We start from the raw sequence: 22,859 nt of genomic DNA on the forward strand, positions 1-22,859 counted from the left end.
ATCCCGGGCGGCGTATTCGTAAAGGTTGCCACCATGTCGCCCGTTTCACATGCCTTCGCCAGCAAATCAGCGTCGTGGCCAACAGAGCATCGTTGGTGCAGCTGAGCAAGTATTGATTGTCTACAAATTTTCCTATTTACAATGTAATTAAATTTTTTTTGCTTGTTTTGCAGTGTTCAAGTGAGTACTTCTTCGTGATGCTCCAAGACGCCTACGCCCTCCCCAAATGTCCATCACAAATCTGGGAACAGTAGCATCCCAAAGAAGGAGAACAACTCCTACTTCTTACCCTCTTACCTCTATATAAGCGGTAACAAAACATCTGCATGCTCAGTAGATTTTGTTTTTTGTATGTGTAGTTGTGTACTCCATTGCATCATCGGCATTTCATACGGTTACCTAATTTTGGATGTAGCAATAATGTTGATCATGCCCCTCTACCATCTTCAATTTAAATTACTCCTGAAAAGTTGGTTTATGGTGTAAAGGACATTGGAAATTGAAGGTTAGCTTCAAGTGCTAGAATGAGTATTAAGTAGTAATTTCTGAACATGTTCACCCTAAAAGAAATCTGAACATATTCCATGCACATGCTTTGTAATGACAATTATGGGCTCAGTCCGTCAGTCCTTGTACTCGAACATGTTTATGTAATCAATGAATTGCCCGTGAGTGGGCCATTTTGCCTAAAGAGGGAAAAACACTAGATATGCTAATTAAGTGAATATTAAGCTATTCACAGTTACAGCATTACAGTTGTTAGCGCGTCAGTACTTTTTGCACAGGTATGTGTATGCTATCCTAAATCACGATACAAAATATCTGCCAGTTCGTTCCCAAAGTGCGTGTGATCATCTATGTGAGAAAATGAAACTAGAAATTCAATCAAATATGATCTATGATACATTATAGTTTTGTTTCAAATATTTTTATCATTTTTTCATCAAGATGGTTATGTTCTAGTAAAGATAGGTAAGTGACCTTACTACACACCCATGAGTGGAACTCTCACTTGAGGGTAGGGTATGGTGAGTACAACCCCCTCTGCCCAAACCCATACCCACAGAAATCTTCTATCCCCACCCACTTCAATACCCATGGGCACAAATTGATCCATGTCCATACCCATCGGGTATCCTATACCCAATGGGTATCCAATCAGTATAATATATAGCATTTACATTTTAAAACTGTAGAGAAATGAGTCTAAAATTCAAATGATGTGGGGCCAGCAGACTAGCACCGACGCAGTCTCCTTAGTTGGGTGGCCTCTTGGAGGCGACAATGGAGTACGCGCAGCGGTTAGTGGAAGCCCAATGCCGTGGGAGGTGGCGGTGGGAATCCGGATCGCTGGATCGAGAGTTGGACAAGAATCTGGTGGCGATGAGTCGAGATTTCATCGTTTCGATGAGTCACATACACTAGTAGAAAACAAGCATTAGAAGCGGGCCCCGGAGGCAGTTATGTCCCATGTTACGAAGCCACCTTTAATAATCCAGCAGAGACGGTTATTTCTGTGATCGAGGCGGTTAGAAATTTAAAACCGCCTGTATTAAGAGAAGGAAACGGTTAGAAAATTGGAACCGCCTCCAGTTCGTAAGCATTTGTGGTGGTTTTTGATTTGCAACCACCTGTGTTGTTCTAACACCTATCCTATATATTTCCTCTGCCTCGTTCCTCACATTGCCAAGCCTCGAGTGCTCGCCGTGCTGCGTGTTCCCGTGCTATGTTGCAGTGCTCGTCATCGTGTTATGTGTGGCCATGTCCAGTCTCGTTCCCTTGCTGCGTGTGGCCATTCTTGTCGCCGTGCTGCGTGTGGTAGTGGCTGTGGCTACCACCAAGTTTCGAACGACTAAGGTTTAGGGCTCAGAACCCCTACATTATCTCCTAAAGCCCAAACCCCCCACACAGAAATTTCAACTCAACTAGATTGCAGTGCTTAATTATACAATAGGTAGATAGCATTCCTTACTACTGCATCTAGTGCTTAATTAGTATTGCCACTACTACTCATCGGAGGAGATGTAGATGACGCCGGAGCCAGAGGCCTCGTCGCCGTGGGTGCCGGCCAGCATCCCGCCAAATGGGTGGTGGTTGTCGTCGGTGTTGCCGAGGCTGATAAACATTTCCTCCAACTCGCCCCTCGCATTGGCCAACAGGACGCGGTTGGCAGCGACCTCGCGCTCGTTGCTGATCGATCCGGCGATGGTGCGGTCTTCCACCACCACGTTGGTGGTGCTTCGGCTGCTTCAAGTTTTGTCCATACTGCAACTGCTTCATCTTCTCTGTAAAATGCAAAGTGCCTCAACTTCTTTGTTATAATGGAATTTGCTACAACTTCTCTGCTTCATCTTCTCCATAAAATGCAAACTGCTTCAGTCTCTCTATCAAAATGGAAACTACTACAACTTCTCTGCTTCATCTTCTCCATAAAATGCAAACTACTTCAATCTCTCTCAAGGCGATGATGCCACTGCTGAAAAGAGCTGGTGGACAAGGCAACAGAGGCAGAGTAACTGACGGCGGTGGTAGCGGATGGAAGGTGAAGCCAGCAAGCTCCCAGAGGCCATGGGAGTCATGACGCTGGGGACCAGCACCAAGGAGAGCACCACAGCAAGTTCAATGGGCATCTTGGCCCAGTGGTGCACTAGTAGAAAACGGGGCAAAGGTCACAGGGCAGTTTTCACATTAGCCCCGGTTCAGTCACGAACCGGGACCCATGGGGGCATTCGTCCCGGTTCGTGAGCCCAGGGGGGCGGCCGGGGCCTCGTGGGCATTGGTCCCGGTTCGTATGGAACCATTTGTCCCGGTTCGAGCCACGAACCGGGATTAATGGTCCTCCCTCCTGGCCCACAACCATTTGTCCCGGTTCTTGGCATGAACCGGGACAGAAGGCCCGGATTTAGTACCGGTTCATGCCACGAACCGGGACCAATGAGGTGCCTATATATACCCCATCGCCACGGCAGAGCACTCCACAGTGCTCTGTTTTTCTCTGGCCGGCGAGGGGAGGGCTTTGTGGTGCTCTAGCTCACCTCCTATGCACATGAGGTGTTCGATGAAATGCCCGAGCCACACTAGTTAATCTTTCTCCTCTCAAAACTCGACCTCCGAGCTCCATTTTCCTCGAGATTTGTCTAGGTTTAGCGGCCCTATTGTCGAGAGGTTAAATTTAGTTGAAGAATAAAACAATTACTTGAAGGAAAAAATAAAAAAAATTGAGGAGGAGAAGAGATATTGGAGTTGCATGTTGCGGATGTCGTCGATGATCACAAGATCAAGATGGATGCAATGCGCTTGAAGATTAGAAAGATTAGAAAATATGCCATTCATACCGAGGCTTGGTATCATTATGCCGTTGGATTAATTGTTACCTTGGTTGCGATTATGATCGCATTTGTTTTCGCATTGAAATGTTTTACATAGTTTCAATGTATGGTTTAATTAATTAGATGCTCTGGAGAGCTATATATATGTTGTTAGATGAGAACTATGTATGTACTTTGGTTCTAATGTGATGATGAACTTCTATTAATTTGGTCACTTAATTATCTATTCATGATGTTCTGTAATGGTTTTTGACACACTTAATTATATATAATGCACGCAGATGAACCGGCAATGGATGTACGGTGACAGACACACCTCCGAGTACATTAAGGGCGTGCATGATTTTCTCGAAGTGGCTGAGGCAAACAAGCAGAATGGTTTTATGTGTTGTCCATGCCCTACATGTGGGAATACGAAGTCTTACTCTGACCGGAAAATCCTTCATGCCCACCTGCTTTACAAGGGTTTCATGCCACACTATAATGTTTGGACGAGACACGGAGAAATGGGGGTTATGACGGAAGACGGCGAAGAAGAAGAGGACGATGACAACTATGTGCCCCCTGAATACGGTGATGCTGCAACGGGGGAAGCTGCTGATGATCAAGAGGAACCAGACGATGTGCCCAATGATGCTGCAAGGGGGGAAGCTGCTGAAGATGAAGAGGAACCAGTGCCCGATGATGATGATCTCCGCCGGGTCATTGTCGATGCAAGGACGCAATGCGAAAGTCAAAAGGAGAAGCTGAAGTTCGATCGCATGTTAGAGGATCACAAAAAAGGGTTGTACCCCAATTGCGAAGATGGCAACACAAAGCTCGGTACCGTACTGGAATTGCTGCAGTGGAAGGCAGAGAATGCTGTGCCTGACAAAGGATTTGAGAAGCTATTGAAAATGTTGAAGAAGAAGCTTCCAAAGGATAACGAATTGCCCGACAGTACATACGCAGCAAAGAAGGTCGTATGCCCTCTAGGATTGGAGGTGCAGAAGATACATGCATGCCCTAATGAATGCATCCTCTACCGCGGTGCGTACAAGGATCTGAACGCATGCCCGGTATGCGGTGCATTGCGGTATAAGATCAGACGAGATGACCCTGGTGATGTTGACGGCGAGCCCCCCAGGAAGAGGGTTCCTGCGAAGGTGATGTGGTATGCTCCTATAATACCACGGTTGAAACGTCTGTTCAGAAACGAAGAGCATGCCAAGTTGATGCGATGGCACAGTGAGGACCGTAAGAAAGACGGGAAGTTGAGAGCGCCCGCTGACGGGTCGCAGTGGAGAAAAATCGAGAGAAAGTACTGGGCTGAGTTTGCAGCTGACCCAAGGAACGTATGGTTTGGTTTAAGCGCGGATGGCATTAATCCTTTCGGGGAGCAGAGCAGCAATCACAGCACCTGGCCCGTGACTCTATGTATGTATAACCTTCCTCCTTGGATGTGCATGAAGCGGAAGTTCATTATGATGCCAGTTCTCATCCAAGGCCCTAAGCAACCCGGCAACGACATTGATGTGTACCTAAGGCCATTAGTTGAAGAACTTTTACAGCTGTGGACTGGAAACGGTGTACGTACGTGGGATGAGCACAAACAGGAGGAATTTAACCTGCACGCGTTGCTGTTTGTAACCATCAACGATTGGCCCGCTCTCAGTAACCTTTCAGGACAGACAAACAAGGGATACCACGCATGCACGCACTGTTTAGATGACACTGAAAGTATATACCTGGACAAAAGCAGGAAGAATGTGTACCTGGGCCATCGTCGATTTCTTCCGACCAGCCATCAATGTCGAAAGAAAGGCAAGCATTTCAAAGGCGAGGTAGATCACCGGAAGAAGCCCGCCATGCGTACCGGTGATCACGTACTTGCTATGGTCAATGATTTACACGTAATCTTTGGAAAGGGTCCCGGCGGACTAGCTGTTCTGAATGACGTTGAGGGACACGCACCCATGTGGAAGAAGAAATCTATATTTTAGGACCTACCCTAATGGAAAGAGCTAGAGGTCCGCTCTTCAATCGACGTGATGCACGTGATGAAGAACCTTTTCGTGAACCTGCTAGGCTTCTTGGGCGTGTATGGGAAGACAAAAGATACACCTGAGGCACGGGAGGACCTGCAACGTTTGCACGAAAAAGACGGCATGCCTCCGAAGCAGTATGAAGGTCCTGCCAGCTACGCTCTTACGAAAGAAGAGAAAGAAATCTTCTTTGAATGCCTGCTCAGTATGAAGGTCCCGACTGGCTTCTCGTCGAATATAAAGGGAATAATAAATATGCCAGAGAAAAAGTTCCAGAACCTAAAGTCTCATGACTGCCACGTGATTATGACGCAACTGCTTCCGGTTGCATTGAGGGGGCTTCTACCGGAAAACGTCCGATTAGCCATTGTGAAGCTATGTGCATTCCTCAATGCAATCTCTCAGAAGGTGATCGATCCAGAAATCATACCAAGGCTAAGGAGTGATGTGGCGCAATGTCTTGTCAGTTTCGAGCTGGTGTTCCCACCATCCTTCTTCAATATCATGACGCATGTCCTAGTTCATCTAGTCGACGAGATTGTCATTCTGGGGCCCGTATTTCTACACAATATGTTCCCCTTTGAGAGGTTCATGGGAGTCCTAAAGAAATATGTCCGTAACCGCGCTAGGCCAGAAGGAAGCATCTCCATGGGCCATCAAACAGAGGATGTCATTGGGTTTTGTGTTGACTTCATTCCTGGCCTTGAGAAGATAGGTCTCCCTAAATCGCGGTATGAGGGGAGACTGACTGGAAAAGGCACGCTTGGAGGGGGGGAACTCAATAATATGCAGGGACGGATATTCTTGGTCTGAAGCACACTACACAGTTCTACAGAACTCTACCTTGGTGACCCCGTATGTCGATGAACACAAGAACAGTCTGCGCTCCAAACACCCGGAGCAGTGTGACGACTGGATTACATGTGAACACATCAGGACTTTCAGCAGTTGGTTGGAAACACGTCTCAGAGGTGACACCACTGTTTGTGATGAGTTGTACTCGTTGTCCAGGGGACCATCTTCGACTGTATTGACTTACAAAGGATACGAGATAAATGGGAATACATTTTACACGATCACCCAAGATCAAAAGAGCACCAACCAAAACAGCGGTGTTCGCTTTGATGCAGCAACCGAGAGGGGAAAGGACACATATTATGGTTACATAATGGACATATGGGAACTTGACTACGGACATGATTTTAAGGTCCCTTTGTTTAAGTGCAAATGGGTCAATCTGTCAGGAGGCGGGGTACAGGTAGACCCACAGTACGGAATGACAACAGTGGATCTGAACAATCTTGGGTACACTGACGAACCGTTCGTCCTAGCCAATGATGTGGCACAGGTTATCTATGTGAAGGACATGTCTACCAGACCGAGGAAAAGAAAAGATAAGGAAGCGAATACATCATATGATGAGCCAAAGCGGCACATAGTTCTTTCAGGAAAAAGGGACATTGTGGGAGTGGAGGGCAAGACAGACATGTCTGAAGATTATGAAAAGTTTCATGAAATTCCTCCCTTCAAAGTCAAGGCTGACCCAAGCATCCTGATAAACGATGAAGATTATCCATGGTTACGGCGCAATAAGCAAATGACACAAGCGAAGAAAAAGTGAAGACTTTCTCCCGCAACTATTATGATGATAGCATGCCAACTTTGTAATAGACGAGTATGATACCATTGTCCGTTTTGTACAAGAAGTGCATCTAGTTTTTGCCGTAACCCTCTCAACTTTCTTGCACATGCTATGTGGATGAAATGATGATACCATGCCAACTTTCAACCTTTTCAGAGTTCATTTGAAATGCTTTATAAGCCCTGAGTGCAGAGAGGTTAGGCCCGTAAGCCTGCTTTAGAGAGGAGCTCGACAGCTCAGGCGCACCACACCTTATAAACAGGTGCGGCTCTCTCTTAGCTAGCGAGGTGGGACTAAACTCACCACCACGCCGCTGTGCAAGGCCATTGGTCCCGGTTGGTGGCACGAACCGGGACCAATTCCACCCTTTGGTCCCTGTTGGTGCCACGAACCGGTACTAATGAGGCTGTGGCCCCACGAGCACCTTTAGTACCTATTCGTGGCACGAACCGGTACTAGAGTTTCTTAATAGCTAAGCAGTTTTTTAGTCCCACCTCGCTAGCTGAGAGGCACTAGGAGCGGTTTATAAGCCCTGAGTGCAGAGACGATGAAGAAGAGGCGCAATGCTCACGTTGCTTAGCTTCAAGCCTTGAGGAATAAGGTAGACTGCATCGAACTATGTGCAGTGCAGTCTACACTATTCCGAAAGGCTTGAAGCAAATCAACGCGCATTGCGCCTCTTTTTTATTTTTAATCATTAAAAGCAAAAATAATTTTCATAAAGAACTTTTTTTATAGAAACTTTAATAGCAGAAAGAATTATCATAAAGTAAAATAAATAAGTAATTAGAAACAAAATAAAATAAAATAAATAAGTTTTTTGTTGTAAGTAGAAATAAAACAAAATAAATATAGCAAAAAAGAAAATAAAAAAACTAAATACAGCAAAAAGAATTTTCATAAAGAACTAATGGCACTAATAGAAAGTTTATATGTTTTCTAAAACTAATGGCACTAACAGACAGTTTATAATTTTGCTGACCTAAAAGCAAAAAGAATTAAAAAATAAAGCAAAAAACAAAAGAAAATAAATAATGCAAAAAATTTAAAAAACTGCCACCTATTGGGCCACCACGGCCTGAATACGACTAGAAACCCAACCTGGGCCAGGATTCAGGCCCGCAGAAGGCCCAATAGGCCAACAGACAGCATAGTGTGAGATTAGGCCCGTAAGCCTGCATTTGAGAGGAGCTTGAGAGGGCAGCTGCAGCGGGTTTTATAAACCACTCCGAACCCCTGTCAACTAGCGAGGTGGGACTAAACTTTTGGCTGCGACGCGGGCAGCAAGAGGCCTTTGGTCCCGGTTGGTGGCACCAACCGGGACCAATGCCCCCCTTTAGTCCCGGTTGGTGCCACCAACCGGGACCAAAGGCCGCCGCTTCCCGCCCTTTGGGCTGCTGAAAAGAGGCCTTTGGTCCCGGTTGGTGGCACCAACCGGGACTAATGCCTACCTTTAGTCCCGGTTGGTGCCACGAACCGGGACTAAAGGATTTGCTATATAAGTCCACACTTAGGAAATTTTCGACATACCTCGCCAGTTGCCCCCGACGCCGCCAGGCTGCCCGTGCTCGCCGTCGCCGCCCGCTCCTCATCGCCGTCGCCCCGCGCCCTTGCCTCGACGGGTCGCCGCCCGGTGCTCGTCGCCCTGCCCCCACGCGCCGCCCCACCTCGTGCTCCCCTGCTCGCGCGCGCCGCCTCGGCGCCCCGAGCCCCCTGCCCGGCCCGCGCGTGCTCGCCGGCGCCCTCGCCGCCCCCGCCCCGTCCCAGCCCCGTGCGCCGGCGCCCTCGCCGCCCCCGTCCCCGCCGTCGCCATCGTCCTAGCCGCCCCGGCTCTGTTTTTTTATTTTTATTAGTTTAATTTTTTTGTTCATATGTGATGTATATGTGTATGTGGCTATAATGTATATGTGAACAAAAAAAATTGTATGTATGTAGATGTTCAAAATGTATGAATATATATGTCAAAAATGTTTTTTTGTTCATAGAAAGTTTTTTGTTCATATATAGAAAGTTTTTATATATGACAATGGATATATATTCGATATATATGAGAAATGATGATCCACATGGAAAAGTTTTATATATGCAAAAGTTACAATTTTAGAAAAGTTTTATATATCTAGCTAGGAAGGGAAGAAGAAGAAAAAGAAGGATAGGAAAGAAGAAAATAAGAAGAGGAAAGAAAGAAGAAGAGGAGAGGAAGAAGAGGAGATATAAATAAGAAGAGGAAAAAAGAAGAAAAAGAAGAGGAGAAGAAGAAAGGAATAGAGGAGAAGAAGAAAAAATAGAAAATATTTTATTTTTTCTTCTTCTCCTCTATTCCTTTCTTCTTCTCCTCTTTTTTTTCTTCTTTTTTTTCTTCTTTTTTTTCTTCAATCCTCTCCTCTATTCCTTTCTTCTTCTCTCCTCTTTTTATTTCTTCTTCGTTTTCTTATGTTTTATCGGGTCTGTCGTCGTCGATATATACCCCTCCCGATAACTTCAACACGAGGGGGGTCGATATACCCCTCCCCGATAACATTATTTTCCCGTGTATATATGTCGTCGTTGTCGATATAACCCCCTCCTGATAACTTCAACACGTGGGGGGGGGTCGATATACCCCCTCCCCGATAACATTATTTTCCCGTGTATGTATGTTGTCGTTGTCGATATTACCCCCTCCCGATAACTTCAACAAGAGGGGGGATAACTTCAACACGAGGGGGGGTCGATATACCCCCTCCTCGATAACATTATTTTCCCGTGTATGTATGTCGTCGTTGTCGATATAAAACCCCCTCCCGATAACTTCAACACGTGGGGGGGGGTCGATATATACCCCCTCCCCGATAACATTATTTTCCCGTGTATGTATGTCGTCGTTGTCGATATATATAACTCCCTCCCAGATAACTTCGACATGATGGACGGTCGATATGTATACCCCCTCTCGACCGTGATAACTTATACCACGGGAGCACCCCCCGGCCCTCTCGCTCGACCAAAACTCTCGAGGACACCCAAACCCTAGAAAAAAACAATGTCGGTCTCCTACCCCCTCCCGCCGCGCCCCTACCCTTGAAGCGTTGCCTAGGCCACCCCAAACCCGGAATAAGCTAGGTCTACGTTTGCACTAATATATCCACCTGCTGTCATGTTTGTGTAATAATTGCCATGTTGTAATATTTGCAGAAACAATGGAGCACGGACGAGATGAGCAAGCAGAAGAGGTGTTGGGGGACATAATCTTAGCCGGAGGTGATATCTTGTCGTATCTTAACGACAATGATGGTCTGGAAGAACAGGGTGAAGAAGCAGGCTGCGGTGATCGAAGAGTGGAGGAGGAAAGACATGATTATGATGGCTCCGGTGACCCAATGCTGGTGCAAGAAGGAGCCCGTGGTGACGGCTCCGGTGACCGAACAGAGTCCGGCCAGGTAAATATATTAGTTAAGCCTGTGCTGACTAGCTAATTGATGCATTCATTGTTTTGGTATGTACACATATTAATTAACACTCGTCTTTCTTCTTTTTTCTAGCCCTCTGGATCGAGCACAACTGCGGTAAAGAGACGAGGCCCGAAGAGAAAGTTGCGCTCGGATGAAAGGTTTGAGATCACAGCAATCGCGCGCGACGGCCAACCGATTGAACCCCTCCGGACAAAGGATGCTTTTGTTGCTCAGTGCGGGGTTCTAGTTAGGGACAAGATTCCGATCAGCATCCACCAATGGTATAAGCCTAAGAAGGAAGACCCTGAGGTGTCTTATGTCAATGATATGCAGAAAGATGATCTTTGGACTGAGCTGAAGGCAAATTTCACCCTACCGCCAGAGGAGGATCCGGAGAAGCCAGTTAAAGAGCAATTAATCAAGTCTCATGCTCTTAAGAAGATGGCAGACCTATTCAGGAGGTGGAAGAATGAGCTGAAAACGTTTGTCGACAAAGAAGAGACACCTGAATTCATCGGCCGGTATGAGAAGATCAGAGATCACTGGCCCGCATTTGTGGCCCACAAGACATCGGAAAAGAGTAAGAAGATGTCAGCGACAAACAAGATGAATGCTGCGAAGAAGAAGCTTCACCATCGCACGGGGTCAGGTGGCTACCTCAAAGCCCGGCCTAAGTGGGCCAAGTCTGAGAGGGATCTGCTTGATAAAGGGATCGAACCACAGACAATGAACTGGCCAGACCGTTGCCGGACTTGGTTCGTCGGGGCTGGCGGAACCTTGGACCCTGTATCAGGGAGGTGTCGTTGGACGGATGAGCAACTTGCAATACCCGTCAAGAAGATTCAGCACTATATCGATGCAGCGCAGCAAGGGACGTTCATTCCAGACAGAGAGAACGACGAGCTCACAATGGCCCTCGGGAATCCTGAGCACCCTGGACGGACACGAGGCACGCCAGGCTCCGTTCCGTGGAAGGCTGGTTTTCCGGACGCGGGCGGTTACAAAACCCAGGAGAGGAGGAAAAAAGTGGAGCAGATCCAAATTCAGCGTCTGCACGAAAGGGTTCAAGTGCTAGAGGAACGAGACAGCAATAGAGATGCCGAAACTGCCCCCGAAGCTACACCGCCATCTCAGCGCAGAGGCAGCGTGGCTTCCACCGAGCTGCCTCAGCTGGAGCATGCGGCTACTCCTAGCTACCCCGTGGATGCTATCACGGAGTCTCAACATTGCCACCTTATGGCGGAATGGCAAAACTTGAAAGTCAAGGCGGCTGTTGGCTCTGTTTTACCTACTGAACCCGGCGCAACCTACCACTGCCGGCAGATTCCAGATGGATATGCTAGGGTGATGGTGGATGAAATAACGGAGGGATTTGAGGACCTCCAGCTTGACCACCCTACCGGTGAAGGGGAGACTCGGCTGGGTTTAGCTCTAAAGACTCCATGCCTATGGCGGAAGGAGCTCATCAAGCTTCCGAACTAGACGGCTCCGGCGAGTAAGGGCACTCCGCCTCCTCCTCCGCCTCCTCCTCCGGCGAGTGATCAGGGCACTCAGCCTCCTTCTCCGGCGCGTGGCGGCACTTCGCCTCCTTCTCCGCCAGCGCCGGCGCGCCAGAGCAGCCAGCCTCCTCCTTCTCCGCCTCGTCAGCAAGGGCGGAAGAGACCCTCCGCCGCTGCGGCTGCTCCGGCGCGTCGTAGTCCTTCTCCTCCGCCTCGTAAGCAAGGAAAGAAGACAGCCGCAGCCGCTCCGTCTGCTCTGCCGGCGTCTAGCAGTACAGCTGCCAGAGGTGGGAGGCAATACAGATTCGGTCCTTCTCTGAAGACTCCAGAGAAGTTACCATATGAGAGGACCGAGGAGGAGAACGCGAAGATCGTGCGAGCCGAAGTGAAAAACTTCTTTGAAGGGGACAAAGCAAAGAAACATCCACCTCCGGAGGAGAAGGTAGATCCGGTGAAAGCAAAGCGCACTCTGGCTGCCCTGACAAAACCACCAAAGTCTCCGCCAAAAGGCAACTATGAGCGCGTTCTTGCAAAGGCATATGCCGAAGCGGAGCGGTCGGGAAGTACTGTCAGTGATAAAAGGATGAAAGAACGACGAGCTGGGAAAAAAATTGCCCAGCTCGACGAACAAGAGAACCAATCGTGCCCCCCGCTCAAGGTGTCAAAAGACATCGTCGCTAATGATCCGGGTATGGTGCCCGGTTATACCGATCTTGGAGATTACCTGCCCGACGATGTACATTATGAAATCATGGAGGTGGACGAACACAAATACCATTACGGGAAGCCTCTCGTCAAAGATGTCAAATCTCTAAGCACGATGATGCGAAGACTACATGATTGGTACATGAAAACCTGCAGAGAGTCTGATGGGATGAGTACTTTAACGCTGAGAGTTAAACCGGAGCATGACCTCGTTGGAATTGAACTGCTGAATGTTCCATTTGAGGATTTCTTCCAGTTTTACAATCTAATGTCCCTCGATAAAACAACGATCACTTGCTACTGTCTGTAAGTAGTACTACTTCTGTCATTAAGTCTCTCTATATAGGTTAGCTCTTTCATTGCATGTATTTATACTTATCCTCACTATATTATGCAGATTGAAGATCGCCGAATTGAAGAAAAGACAAATCGGTGATATTGGGTTCATTAACACAAATCTCATAGATGATTATCAGGTTAAATTTCATGCCAAAGAAGCCGAGGCCAACTTGCTACAATCGTTGGTAATAAATCAAAACAAAGATATAATACTCTTTCCTTACAACTTCAAGTGAGTGTTACTGTCTTCTGCATATTCGGTTTCCCTTTATTAGTCCAGGTTATGGTAATGTAATTGATGACTTATGCATGCATGCGCAGCTTCCACTATATTCTCCTAGAGATTAAGCTTGAGCCGGGAGTAGTAACCGTCTTAGACTCGAGACGAAAAGATCCACAGGACTATGCGAACATGACTCAAATGCTCCAGAAGTAAGTTAAATCGATCATTATCCACCATATCAGCAACTTTGTTCATTTCCTGATATCAAGTAATTGTTTTCTTTGTCTGGCAGGGTTTGGAGAAAATTCACCTCAAAAGCCCCGGGACTGCCGAACCAGCTGCAATTTAGACACCCAAAAGTAAGTACTATAGTAGCATGTTCCGCGCATCTCCTAGTGATTCAAGCGCTAGTTTGATCAATACCATTTAGCATGCTTGCTTATCAGTTTGATTGACCTCTATTTCTTGTAAAGTGGTTGTGGCAGCAACCCGGGAATAATTACTGTGGATACTACATTTGCGAGTCCATCCGCTACCATACCTGTGAGCGGGGCTACACTGAAGAACAATATGAAGTGCGTAAGCAATAATATTCACAATTTTATTTTATTACCATCATTTGTGTTGAGTTTCATTTATTCATATATATATGTATTGACCCCCTTCTTCAAATTAGATTTTTTGGAAGCGGGATGAACTCCTAGCACCAGATCGTATGCGAGGAATTCAAGAGGAATTGGCGTCATTCTTCCTTGACCACGTGATCGCTGAAAACGGATAATACTATGTGGACCCTATGTTCCTACAATATAATTAGGAGATTGTATTGTAAGAGATAATTATTGTATATATGTAGCCGGTAGTGTCGGATAGATATACGAGAACTTGTTGTTCGACCAATATCTCGGAGAAGGAGAGGTGGTCGATATCACTTCTCTCTGTATGCATATATATGTTCATGACGATCTTCTGTTTCCTTCATTTGATTACTAGCTAGTGTGTCTACTCCTCTCCATACGTATATAGTATGTAGCGTCGACAAAGCACGGAGATAAGAGAGGACACTTCTCTTTATTAATTAGCTAGCTAACACAATATATGAAACACCTAAATTAACCCCCCAAAACCCCTAACCCCCCCCTTTAAAAAAAAACAAAAACCTCAGCTCCTGCCAGGTGCTGACGCGTGGATGCCTATTGGTCCCGGTTGGTGGCACCAACCGGGACCAAAGGCGGCACCAACCGGGACCAAAGGCCCTACTGCCTGGGCTCCCCGCACCGGCCACGTGGACGGCCTTTAGTCCCGGTTCGTGTAAGAACCGGGACTAAAGGGCTAGGGCATTAGTAACGACCCTTTAGTCCCGGTTCCAGAACCGGAACTAAAGGCCCTTATGAACCGGGGTAAAAGCCCCTTTTCCTACTAGTGGTGGGAGCCCAGTGGTATTTCCGTGCCGACCGAGCTTCCGGATGCTTTAGGTGGAATTAACCACTTGTGGGTGTAGTAAGTGTCTAACATCTTCATAATTAAATGCCGCAGGATTCTCCCCCGCTAAAAAAAAGGGAAAAGTATGGCAACCTGAACCAGGTTGTGTATTCTTGATATATTTTTCTTGCTTTAGTTTGAGCAACTATTGATGGAATTACCATATGTGCAGCCCCATTTGAGATACCTTCCATTCAGTTCTCACACTAAGCTCACAGCCTTAATAATATAGTCCACAGAGATCCAAGTTTAGTTCCTCATCAGTTACTTGCTACAAATACAGGACTAAAGTTTCTGATGCATACCAAACTTATATACAAACCCGAGACTCTAAAACCATACAAAATTGGACTGTTGGTCTCATCTTGGTGCCGGACCTATGTGAGTTGGCGATGCATCGCCAACCTGCCCCAACTCAAGCACACTTTGCTGTTTCAGATCATTTGCTTGAGCATCGTTGTGCGAGTCAGTGCTTGTTGCACTGAGATTACTTGTGCCGCTAGTGACTGAGTTGTAATTACCCATTCCACGAGACACCTCCAGCTCCAAGCATTCCTTGAGCTCAGCCACAACATCTGTCATTGTTGGTCGTTCCCGTGATGGTTGTTCTTTGCACTGCAGTGCCAGCTCTGTAACCTTCCAGACCGAGTTGACATCGTACTCCCTTCCCATCTTTGAGTCAGCAATGCTCTCAATGTTGCCCTCGGAGAGCTTCTGGCGCACCCACTGTGCTATATGGATGCTCTCAGTGTCAGTAATGGCGACCGCCGGCGACTGACCGGTTATAAGCTCCAGTAGTACAACTCCAAAGCTATACACGTCACTCTTCTCACTGAGCCGGGATGTATTATAGTACTCAGGGTCAAGATACCCCAGGGTGCCTGCTGGTTGGGTAGTAATATGGGTCATGAACTCATCTGCGAACACCTTGGTCAGGCCAAAGTCGGATATCTTTGCATCTAGGTCAGCAGATAGCAGGATGTTCTTTGTCTTCACATCCCTATGGATCAGTGGCGGTTGGCAGGACTTATGTAGATATTCCAATCCTGTATCCATGAGACCATGACCAGCAGCCAGTTAGTAGATAGCAATGGGTTAAGGATTTAGGTTAAAAGTAGCCACAGTTGGCAGATGGATGAGGTTTTGCTCGCTTTAGCTGGTACAAGTATCAAGCCATGATGCGATCTTGCTACTACTCATACTATATTACAACTTCAGGTGTGTACAGTCATACGAACCATGGGCAGAGTCGAGAGCAATCTTGAGACGTCGATGCCAACTGAGGGGCGTAGCGACAGAGACCTCTCCTGTGACAGAGCATCCAAAAACATGGCTTTATAAAAAGATCTGCAGAATAGTAATATTCTGACAAGAAAAGGTACTATGTGATTTATTAGTGTAATTTGGACACAATTTGTATCAAGGAACACATTCAGGAAAACTTGGCTGCTCTGTCCACAAATTTTTAATAACTGTACTGGACACATGAGTATTGTATGCCACACTTTTGAGTTTGTTCGAAGTTATCACATCCTATAGGAAGTATGTGCTTCTCTAAAATGTTGTCCTTTTTTTGTGTGCCAAGAATGTAATTGAAGAAGTTGGTACAATGGGCGTAACAAAGGAAACTAGGGAGGTGCCTAAAGATGATTTTCTTCAGGGAGATACTAACTTACCTCTTAGACGATCCTCTAGGTCTCCACCATGCATATATTCATAGACAAGGGCCAGTTGTTTCTTGTCCTTGCAATAACCAATCAAGGAAACCAGGTTCCTGTGGTGAACTCGACTCAAGTGTTGAGCCTGCGATTTGCAGTAAGAACATTTGGTTCAAGGATACAAACAATAAATTTCAAAGTAGTTAATAGCCTACCTCAGATAGAAACTCCCTGTCCCCTTGAGATGATGTTTTTGAACGGATCTTCACAGCAACTGGACTTCCATTCTCCAAATAGCCTAGAAACACAGCACCAAATCCTCCTCGCCCTATTTCTTCCTTGAAGTTAGCTGTGATGAGCTTCAGCTCTTTGTAGCTGAACTGTCTGTTCTCAAACAAGTTCGACCTCTCCCTGTCCCTGGGGCTATTAAGCCTTGCGCTATTTGCCATCCATGTATCTGGAATCAAGCCTGACTTTATATGGGTGATCTTTACTTACTATAAATTTGCTGGTTTCCTTGGTGAAATATTACCTTGTTTAATTCTCCTTCTATGAAGGATAATAATTGCTGCGACAAACAGTAGAGTAGCTACAGCTATTGGAACGGCTATCGCAATGATGAGTGTTCTGTTCTTTTGCTTGTCGTTTGGAGCACATGTAGAAGCACCATTGTCACAGATATTTGCATTGTTACCAATCCTAGAATTACAGCAACAATGTCTGAATTAGTTAAATTTGGAGCATTAAGAAAAAGAAAGAATAAAGGTGTAAGTTAGCTATGCAAACATTAATACAAGGGATCCATTTTGACGCTTCCGTACTAGAGCTGCAGGAATTGATCCACTGAGTTTGTTGCTTGACAAATCACTGTAGAGCACAAATATTTTGAAATATGCTGATGCGCATATTGAAGTGAACTGAAGCAAACAAGTATACTTACAGGAATTTAAGTGATGGCATTTGTGCCAGAAAATCAGGTATTGGACCAGACAGGCTGTTATTGGACAAGTCCCTGGAATTAAAATTCTTATGAGAAAATGCTTGAGTACGTATAATAATAAAAAATACAAGCAATATTCAATTTTTATATTGCGTCAAATCTTAAATAGCTGCTAAATACTAGAAGATTATGAGAACCTGAAGGTGTTCTGAGTCAGAATATGTCGTATGATGATCATATCGGGCACTTACAGGTATTGAAGGGATTTTAGATCACCGAAAGAAGGATCAACTGCACCGGTCAACAAACTAGATGACAATATTCTGTTGCAAATCCCATAGTAGATTAGTATCATGCCATGGAAAAGCTTTCTTTTTAACCTTTCAAGTACAAGCATGAATGTGCAGTTCTTTTGCACTTGACAACTTACAGAGCTGTTATCCATGCAGGACCAGATGAAGAATAACTGCAGTTCAGGCCATTCCAGGCAAATGCTTTCGGCGCACAAGGATCACCCATCCAGTTTTTCTTCAGCATGTACGTCGTGCGAATTCCCATCATGGCCTTGGCTGTTAATATGGAAAAACGGAGAAGGTGTTTCTGAGGTTCTGCTTTACGCTATCCAGAAACAAATAATTCAAAGCTACTGGACATGCAAATTTCAGTCCAAACTAGGATCCTTGACAGTGGAACACATGGATCAAAGTGCAAGGTACCGTCTCCATTGTTCGTCGCAAGCTCAGTCATCTGCCGCAGTGAGTATATCTCGAACGCGTTCAGGATGGGCGGGAGTATGGCATCCGGCGTGGCGACAAGCGAGACGGTGTGCTGGCCTGACCCCTGCACCACCACCTGTTCCACAACCTCTGCGGAGAGGTACTTCGGGGTGTAACTCCGGCTGCCGTTCCATGAGGCGCCGTCAACGAGGATGTCGAACCGCCTCAGCACGTTGCCCGGCAGCTGCTGCAGCTCCGCGAAGTAGAGCAGCAGGAGGTAGGCTGCGCTGCTGCTGTCATTGTTCTGGGAGGTGTCCGGGCTCCATGAGAATTCGAGCCGAGTTCCGTTCACCGGAGTGGCGGCGCTCCGCAGCACCACAGGCGGCGCGTCGAAGCTGCTGGCCTTGGAGACGTCAACGTTGGCCGTCGTCGTTATGTTGGTCCACGCGGCGATATCGCCGTAAGACTGCCAGATGCGGTCGTAGGAATCAAATGGGTACCTGTTGTTGGCAAGAAACGGAATCTGGTGTGAGAAAATCGGCAGAAATTGCAACTGGTGTGCCTGAAAGCTGAAACTCCAGGCTCTGGTTTGGCCAATAGATTTTGCAGAATTGACTCTTGATCGACCTAAAATGTTGCATTTGGTTTGGTAGTAGAGAAGGCCAGGTGTCAGTCATGCTACTTGGCAATTGAAGTGCAACAACAATTTATATAGTGATATAATCTTTTTTTTTATTAGAACAAGCTGTGGGGTCAACGGCCAGCCGTCAGTTTGACCGCATTTCAAGGGGAACTGCATGTTAGTCTCTGCTGGGACTAGGGAGTTGTGATAATAAACCATGTGTTCTAGAAAGGTGATAATGTTTAGAACCTTGTTAGTTGTTTGAGATTGCTAACCACTCTTCCAGGGTGGTATCTAGATGATTGATCATTTGATCATATGAGCTTTGCAGGTAACATAAAGAGCAGCATCAACTATAAAAGGTAGTACAATCAAACGGAGGAGAAAACTCAAGCTCAGGGTTTTGTGTTATTCAGTGTGCATACGCGGTGTCATTTTGGAGCAGAGTAAGTGCATAGCGGTTCTCTTACGACTCTGCAAAGCCTATTTTAAAATGTTCGTCCAAATGGAAACTTGTGCAAGAAACCACGGAATGCTGCTGCCCTACGTGATGTGTGCAAATGGTCAAGATAACCCATTTTGACGTTCACATCAAGTAATCGGCAGGCAGCTATAATATGCATCAGTAGTTATCACCGGACGAACCTGTATATCTTATAGAAACTAGCCGGCCGCCAGAAATGGTAGCGGTTCAAGGCGAATCTGGCCGCCGGCCGGCGAAGATTGAGCAGGAGCAGCGACTGGTTCACGGTGGCCTCCGGGTACATGGCCGCCCTGAGCGGCCTCAGGTCAAGCCCGGAGATGAAGGGCGTACCCTGCCCTATGTCCACCAGGCACACCTGTATGTAAGTTGTAAACCAAAAATACTTGTCATCAACCAGTTCACTCAAAAAAGCTCAGATTGTGAAGTCTGCCTAGACTCCTGGGACCTGAAAGAAATCAGCCGGGGACACGACGACGGCCTCGAAGATCAATATGTCATCGGGCGCGGTGACGTTGACGGCGGCCCAGCGGTTGACCCCGAGGTAGAGGTGGAAGGACGGGAGCCTGTTGAGCGCGTCGTAGTTGCCGTAGTAGAAGCTGGACCTGACGAGGTACCTGCCTCCCGGCGAGAGCCCCCGGAGCGTGTAGCAGCTGCGGGCAGCACCACCGGAGAAGTGGCGTACGGTGAGGTACCGCGCCGCCAGTTCCCGGTCGCTGTACGGCGGGTTGATGCCGGCGTTGGCCCCCGCGCCGGCGTCGACGAAGCCGGCGTCCGAGACGTACCTCAGGCCGCGCGTGGACTCGTCGGGGTAGCTCGGGCCGTCGGCGATCCCGCAGTCGATGCTGATGAAGCCGAGGGCGTCGGGCTGGCCATGGACGAGCTCGGGTGACACGAAGCATGATAGGACGAGGAGGAGGGACACGAGCAACCGAGGACAAGCTGCTGCTGCCGTTGCTGGTTCCATGGCTGCTGCATGCACGTTGCTACTCCGGCCGGTCTTCCCTCTCTCCTGATGTTGTTCTGTCCTTTTATGTTATGTGAAAGTCAAGGCCTGGTACGTCGTACGTGTCGCTGCCAGCCGGCCAGCCGGCGAGGTTGGTGGTGTTGGAGGAGTAGTGGCAACGTTTGGTTGGGCTCTCATCAGGCGGTTGCGCGTGCAGGTCAACTCGTTCGTTGCAAGTGATAAGGCTACCCGTAATAGGAGTATTATGCATGTCAACTAGACAATTTTAATGAGGTGACATAAAATTAAATGAAGAAAGAGAGGCTTAAGTATCATATCATGATACCGTATCATATTAAATGATGTGCTACTTTGTATCATGCATGGCAATAAATAAAGTCCTCTGTGATATCAACTTTTGATATTATGCATTACGGATGTAGTGTCATACACTAGTATCATATGCACTTTGGTTATCGGCAGAGGAAACGCCAGAGAATTTCGGGGGTCGCAGCAGCAAACAAGTCAGCAATCAAGCGAAAGGAGCATACGGATTAAGAATTAGAAGAGTGCCGATTTTTTTAACACAATACAATTAAATTCGCTCATATACACAAGCATACACTCATTTTTATGAACGCATGCACTTGCAGCATCTGAAAGAATGAAATAATTTGAGAAGTAATACGAACATCAATGTCAAGTATAGAACTTAAATCCCGATGAGTTCTAAATACCATTGCCCTTCTAACCAACCAACCATACATTAGTTCACATGAGAGTACCGATTACCGACTACTACTCTACTAACTAGGCAACTGTGTGCGATATGTACGAGAAACAAGTACACTACTCCAGCCTTCCGAAGTCTGAAACTCTGAATATAAATGGAACGTGGACTCGGTCTAAGCTGAGGCACCAGGTTTATTTTAGATGGCTGAGGCACTAGTTTTTTTTTTTTTTTGCGGGGGGCTGAGGCACTAGATTAACGTGATGATTCTTAAGGTTTTATCACCAATTATATATACAACAAAACCCAAGTTACAAAAAGTGAAGACGAATTATACAATACAACCTTTTGTCTCCAATCCCAATTCTCGTCTGTAACATCATTTTTGTTGCAAAAGTCCTCCCGTAACAACATGCATGTTGCAAAAAAAATGAAGACAAAAAAATAATCTAAAACGCAACCTTTTATTGCAAAGGTTTTTGCGACAAGACTATATGTTGCAAAAAGGTTCTGCAACACCATCATTGTTGCAACTTTGAAAACATCGGTGGGTCACTGATCTAACGGATGTCGATGTGGCGGGTCCTTTAAAAAGATCCGTCGCCTGGTAGGATGCCCGTAACAACAACCCACGGTTTCATGTTGTGTCAATTTTTTTCTCACCACCTTCATCCTCCATCGATTTTTCCCGTTTATTCACCTCCTGTTATTTTTTTCTTGAACACACAAAACGTGCGTATCATCACTCCTATAAAAGAATGTTGTAGTACCCACCTCCTAGGGGCTTCGCAGGCGAGGAGGCCCTCCAAGCTGCCCGTTTCACAGTGGTGTGTCGCGGGGGCCTCTCGGAGGCTCTCCACGTTGTCCAATCTGCTTGCATGCGTCTGCTTGTTCTCCCGTAAGAGTGGTTGGGTAACCCCAAGTATAAGGGTGAATTAACCTAGCAATAAGTATTTTTCTCAATAGAGAACAAAGGTTTATCAAACCAGAAGAAGTTCTTCCAGCAAACAAAGTCGCTGGTACCTGCACACAAAACACAAGACAAACTTGTCCCCAACACTTCAAGAAGGTTTTCAAACTTCTTGTCTTGCTAGTTACAAGATTGCATTGCATGGTATAGTAGGAATGGATAGATAGGTAAAACAAAAAAAGGGTATAACAAAGAAAAAATATTTTTGGTAAACTTTTCAATATAAAAAGATAGCCCTAGTGGTCATGGTTTCACTAGTGGCATCTCTCCAAGCATACAAGTGTAGTGTGGTGAACAAATTATAGTTGGCCGGCGATTAAATTGCAATATTTATATTTATGACTATGATCATTCATGATATAATCTCATATAGGCATTACGTCCATGATATGTAGATCATTATCCAAATGCATCTACAACTAATACTCCACCCCAAGACTGCTATCCAGTATGCATTCTGAAGTATTAAGTTCATGACAAACATAGAATTGCAATAAGCAAGATGTCATAACGTAGACAGTATAGCTATCATCCAAGTGTGATTAAGAAATCATCATTTATCCTTAGTAGCAACAATACAATATGTGTCTTGTCCCTTTCTGTCACTGGGATATAGATTACCGTACGATATGAATCCACCACAAGATACAACTTCCTCAGAAGAACTACCCATCAAACTTGACCAAAGGAGACAAATAGATCGGACAGCATACAAAGCTATTCAATTATACAACAAAGAAACTTCAAAAAGATTCAATTGATTTTCAATGAAAAATCTGATCATAAAGTGACAATTCATCATATCGCAACAAAACACACCACCGATTACATAATATGGATCCCGGTTATGTGAGGCAGCTCAAGAGAACTTTGTATTGATTCACGAGGGAGAGAGGGTGTCATCTAGCTACTGCTATGGACCCCAAGCTCCGAAAGGAGAAAAAACGCTCGAAGGGTTTCGCGAAATATGAAATTTGTAGGCGGAAGAATGGACAAAAGGCGGTGGCGAGGGGTGCACGCGGCCACCCGGCGTAGGGCGGCCCTAGGTCGTGCCACCCAGGCACGTGGGGGCCCTGGGTGGGCCCCGACATGTCCCAACACTTTCTGGAATCTTCTGGTCAC

General features: G+C 46.3%; 1 protein-coding gene across 1 annotated transcript; it reads right to left on the reverse strand.

Moving 5' to 3' along the window:
* Positions 1-14,912: 14,912 nt before the first annotated feature.
* LOC109749645 (probable LRR receptor-like serine/threonine-protein kinase At1g05700) lies at positions 14,913-20,351 on the reverse strand. Its single transcript, XM_020308596.4, has 12 exons — positions 19,540-20,351; positions 19,256-19,449; positions 17,989-18,488; positions 17,703-17,841; positions 17,524-17,595; positions 17,273-17,344; positions 17,119-17,199; positions 16,865-17,031; positions 16,548-16,789; positions 16,351-16,477; positions 15,913-15,981; positions 14,913-15,720 (listed from the first exon to the last, which is right to left on the reverse strand). Exons 1-12 carry the CDS (start codon positions 20,056-20,058, stop codon positions 15,035-15,037), a joined length of 2,868 nt encoding a protein of 955 aa, XP_020164185.1. The 5' UTR covers positions 20,059-20,351; the 3' UTR covers positions 14,913-15,034.
* Between the last annotated feature and the right edge of the window lie 2,508 nt (positions 20,352-22,859).

Source organism: Aegilops tauschii, chromosome 5, assembly GCF_002575655.3.
Source record: "Aegilops tauschii subsp. strangulata cultivar AL8/78 chromosome 5, Aet v6.0, whole genome shotgun sequence".
NCBI classification, from domain to species: Eukaryota; Viridiplantae; Streptophyta; class Magnoliopsida; order Poales; family Poaceae; genus Aegilops; species Aegilops tauschii.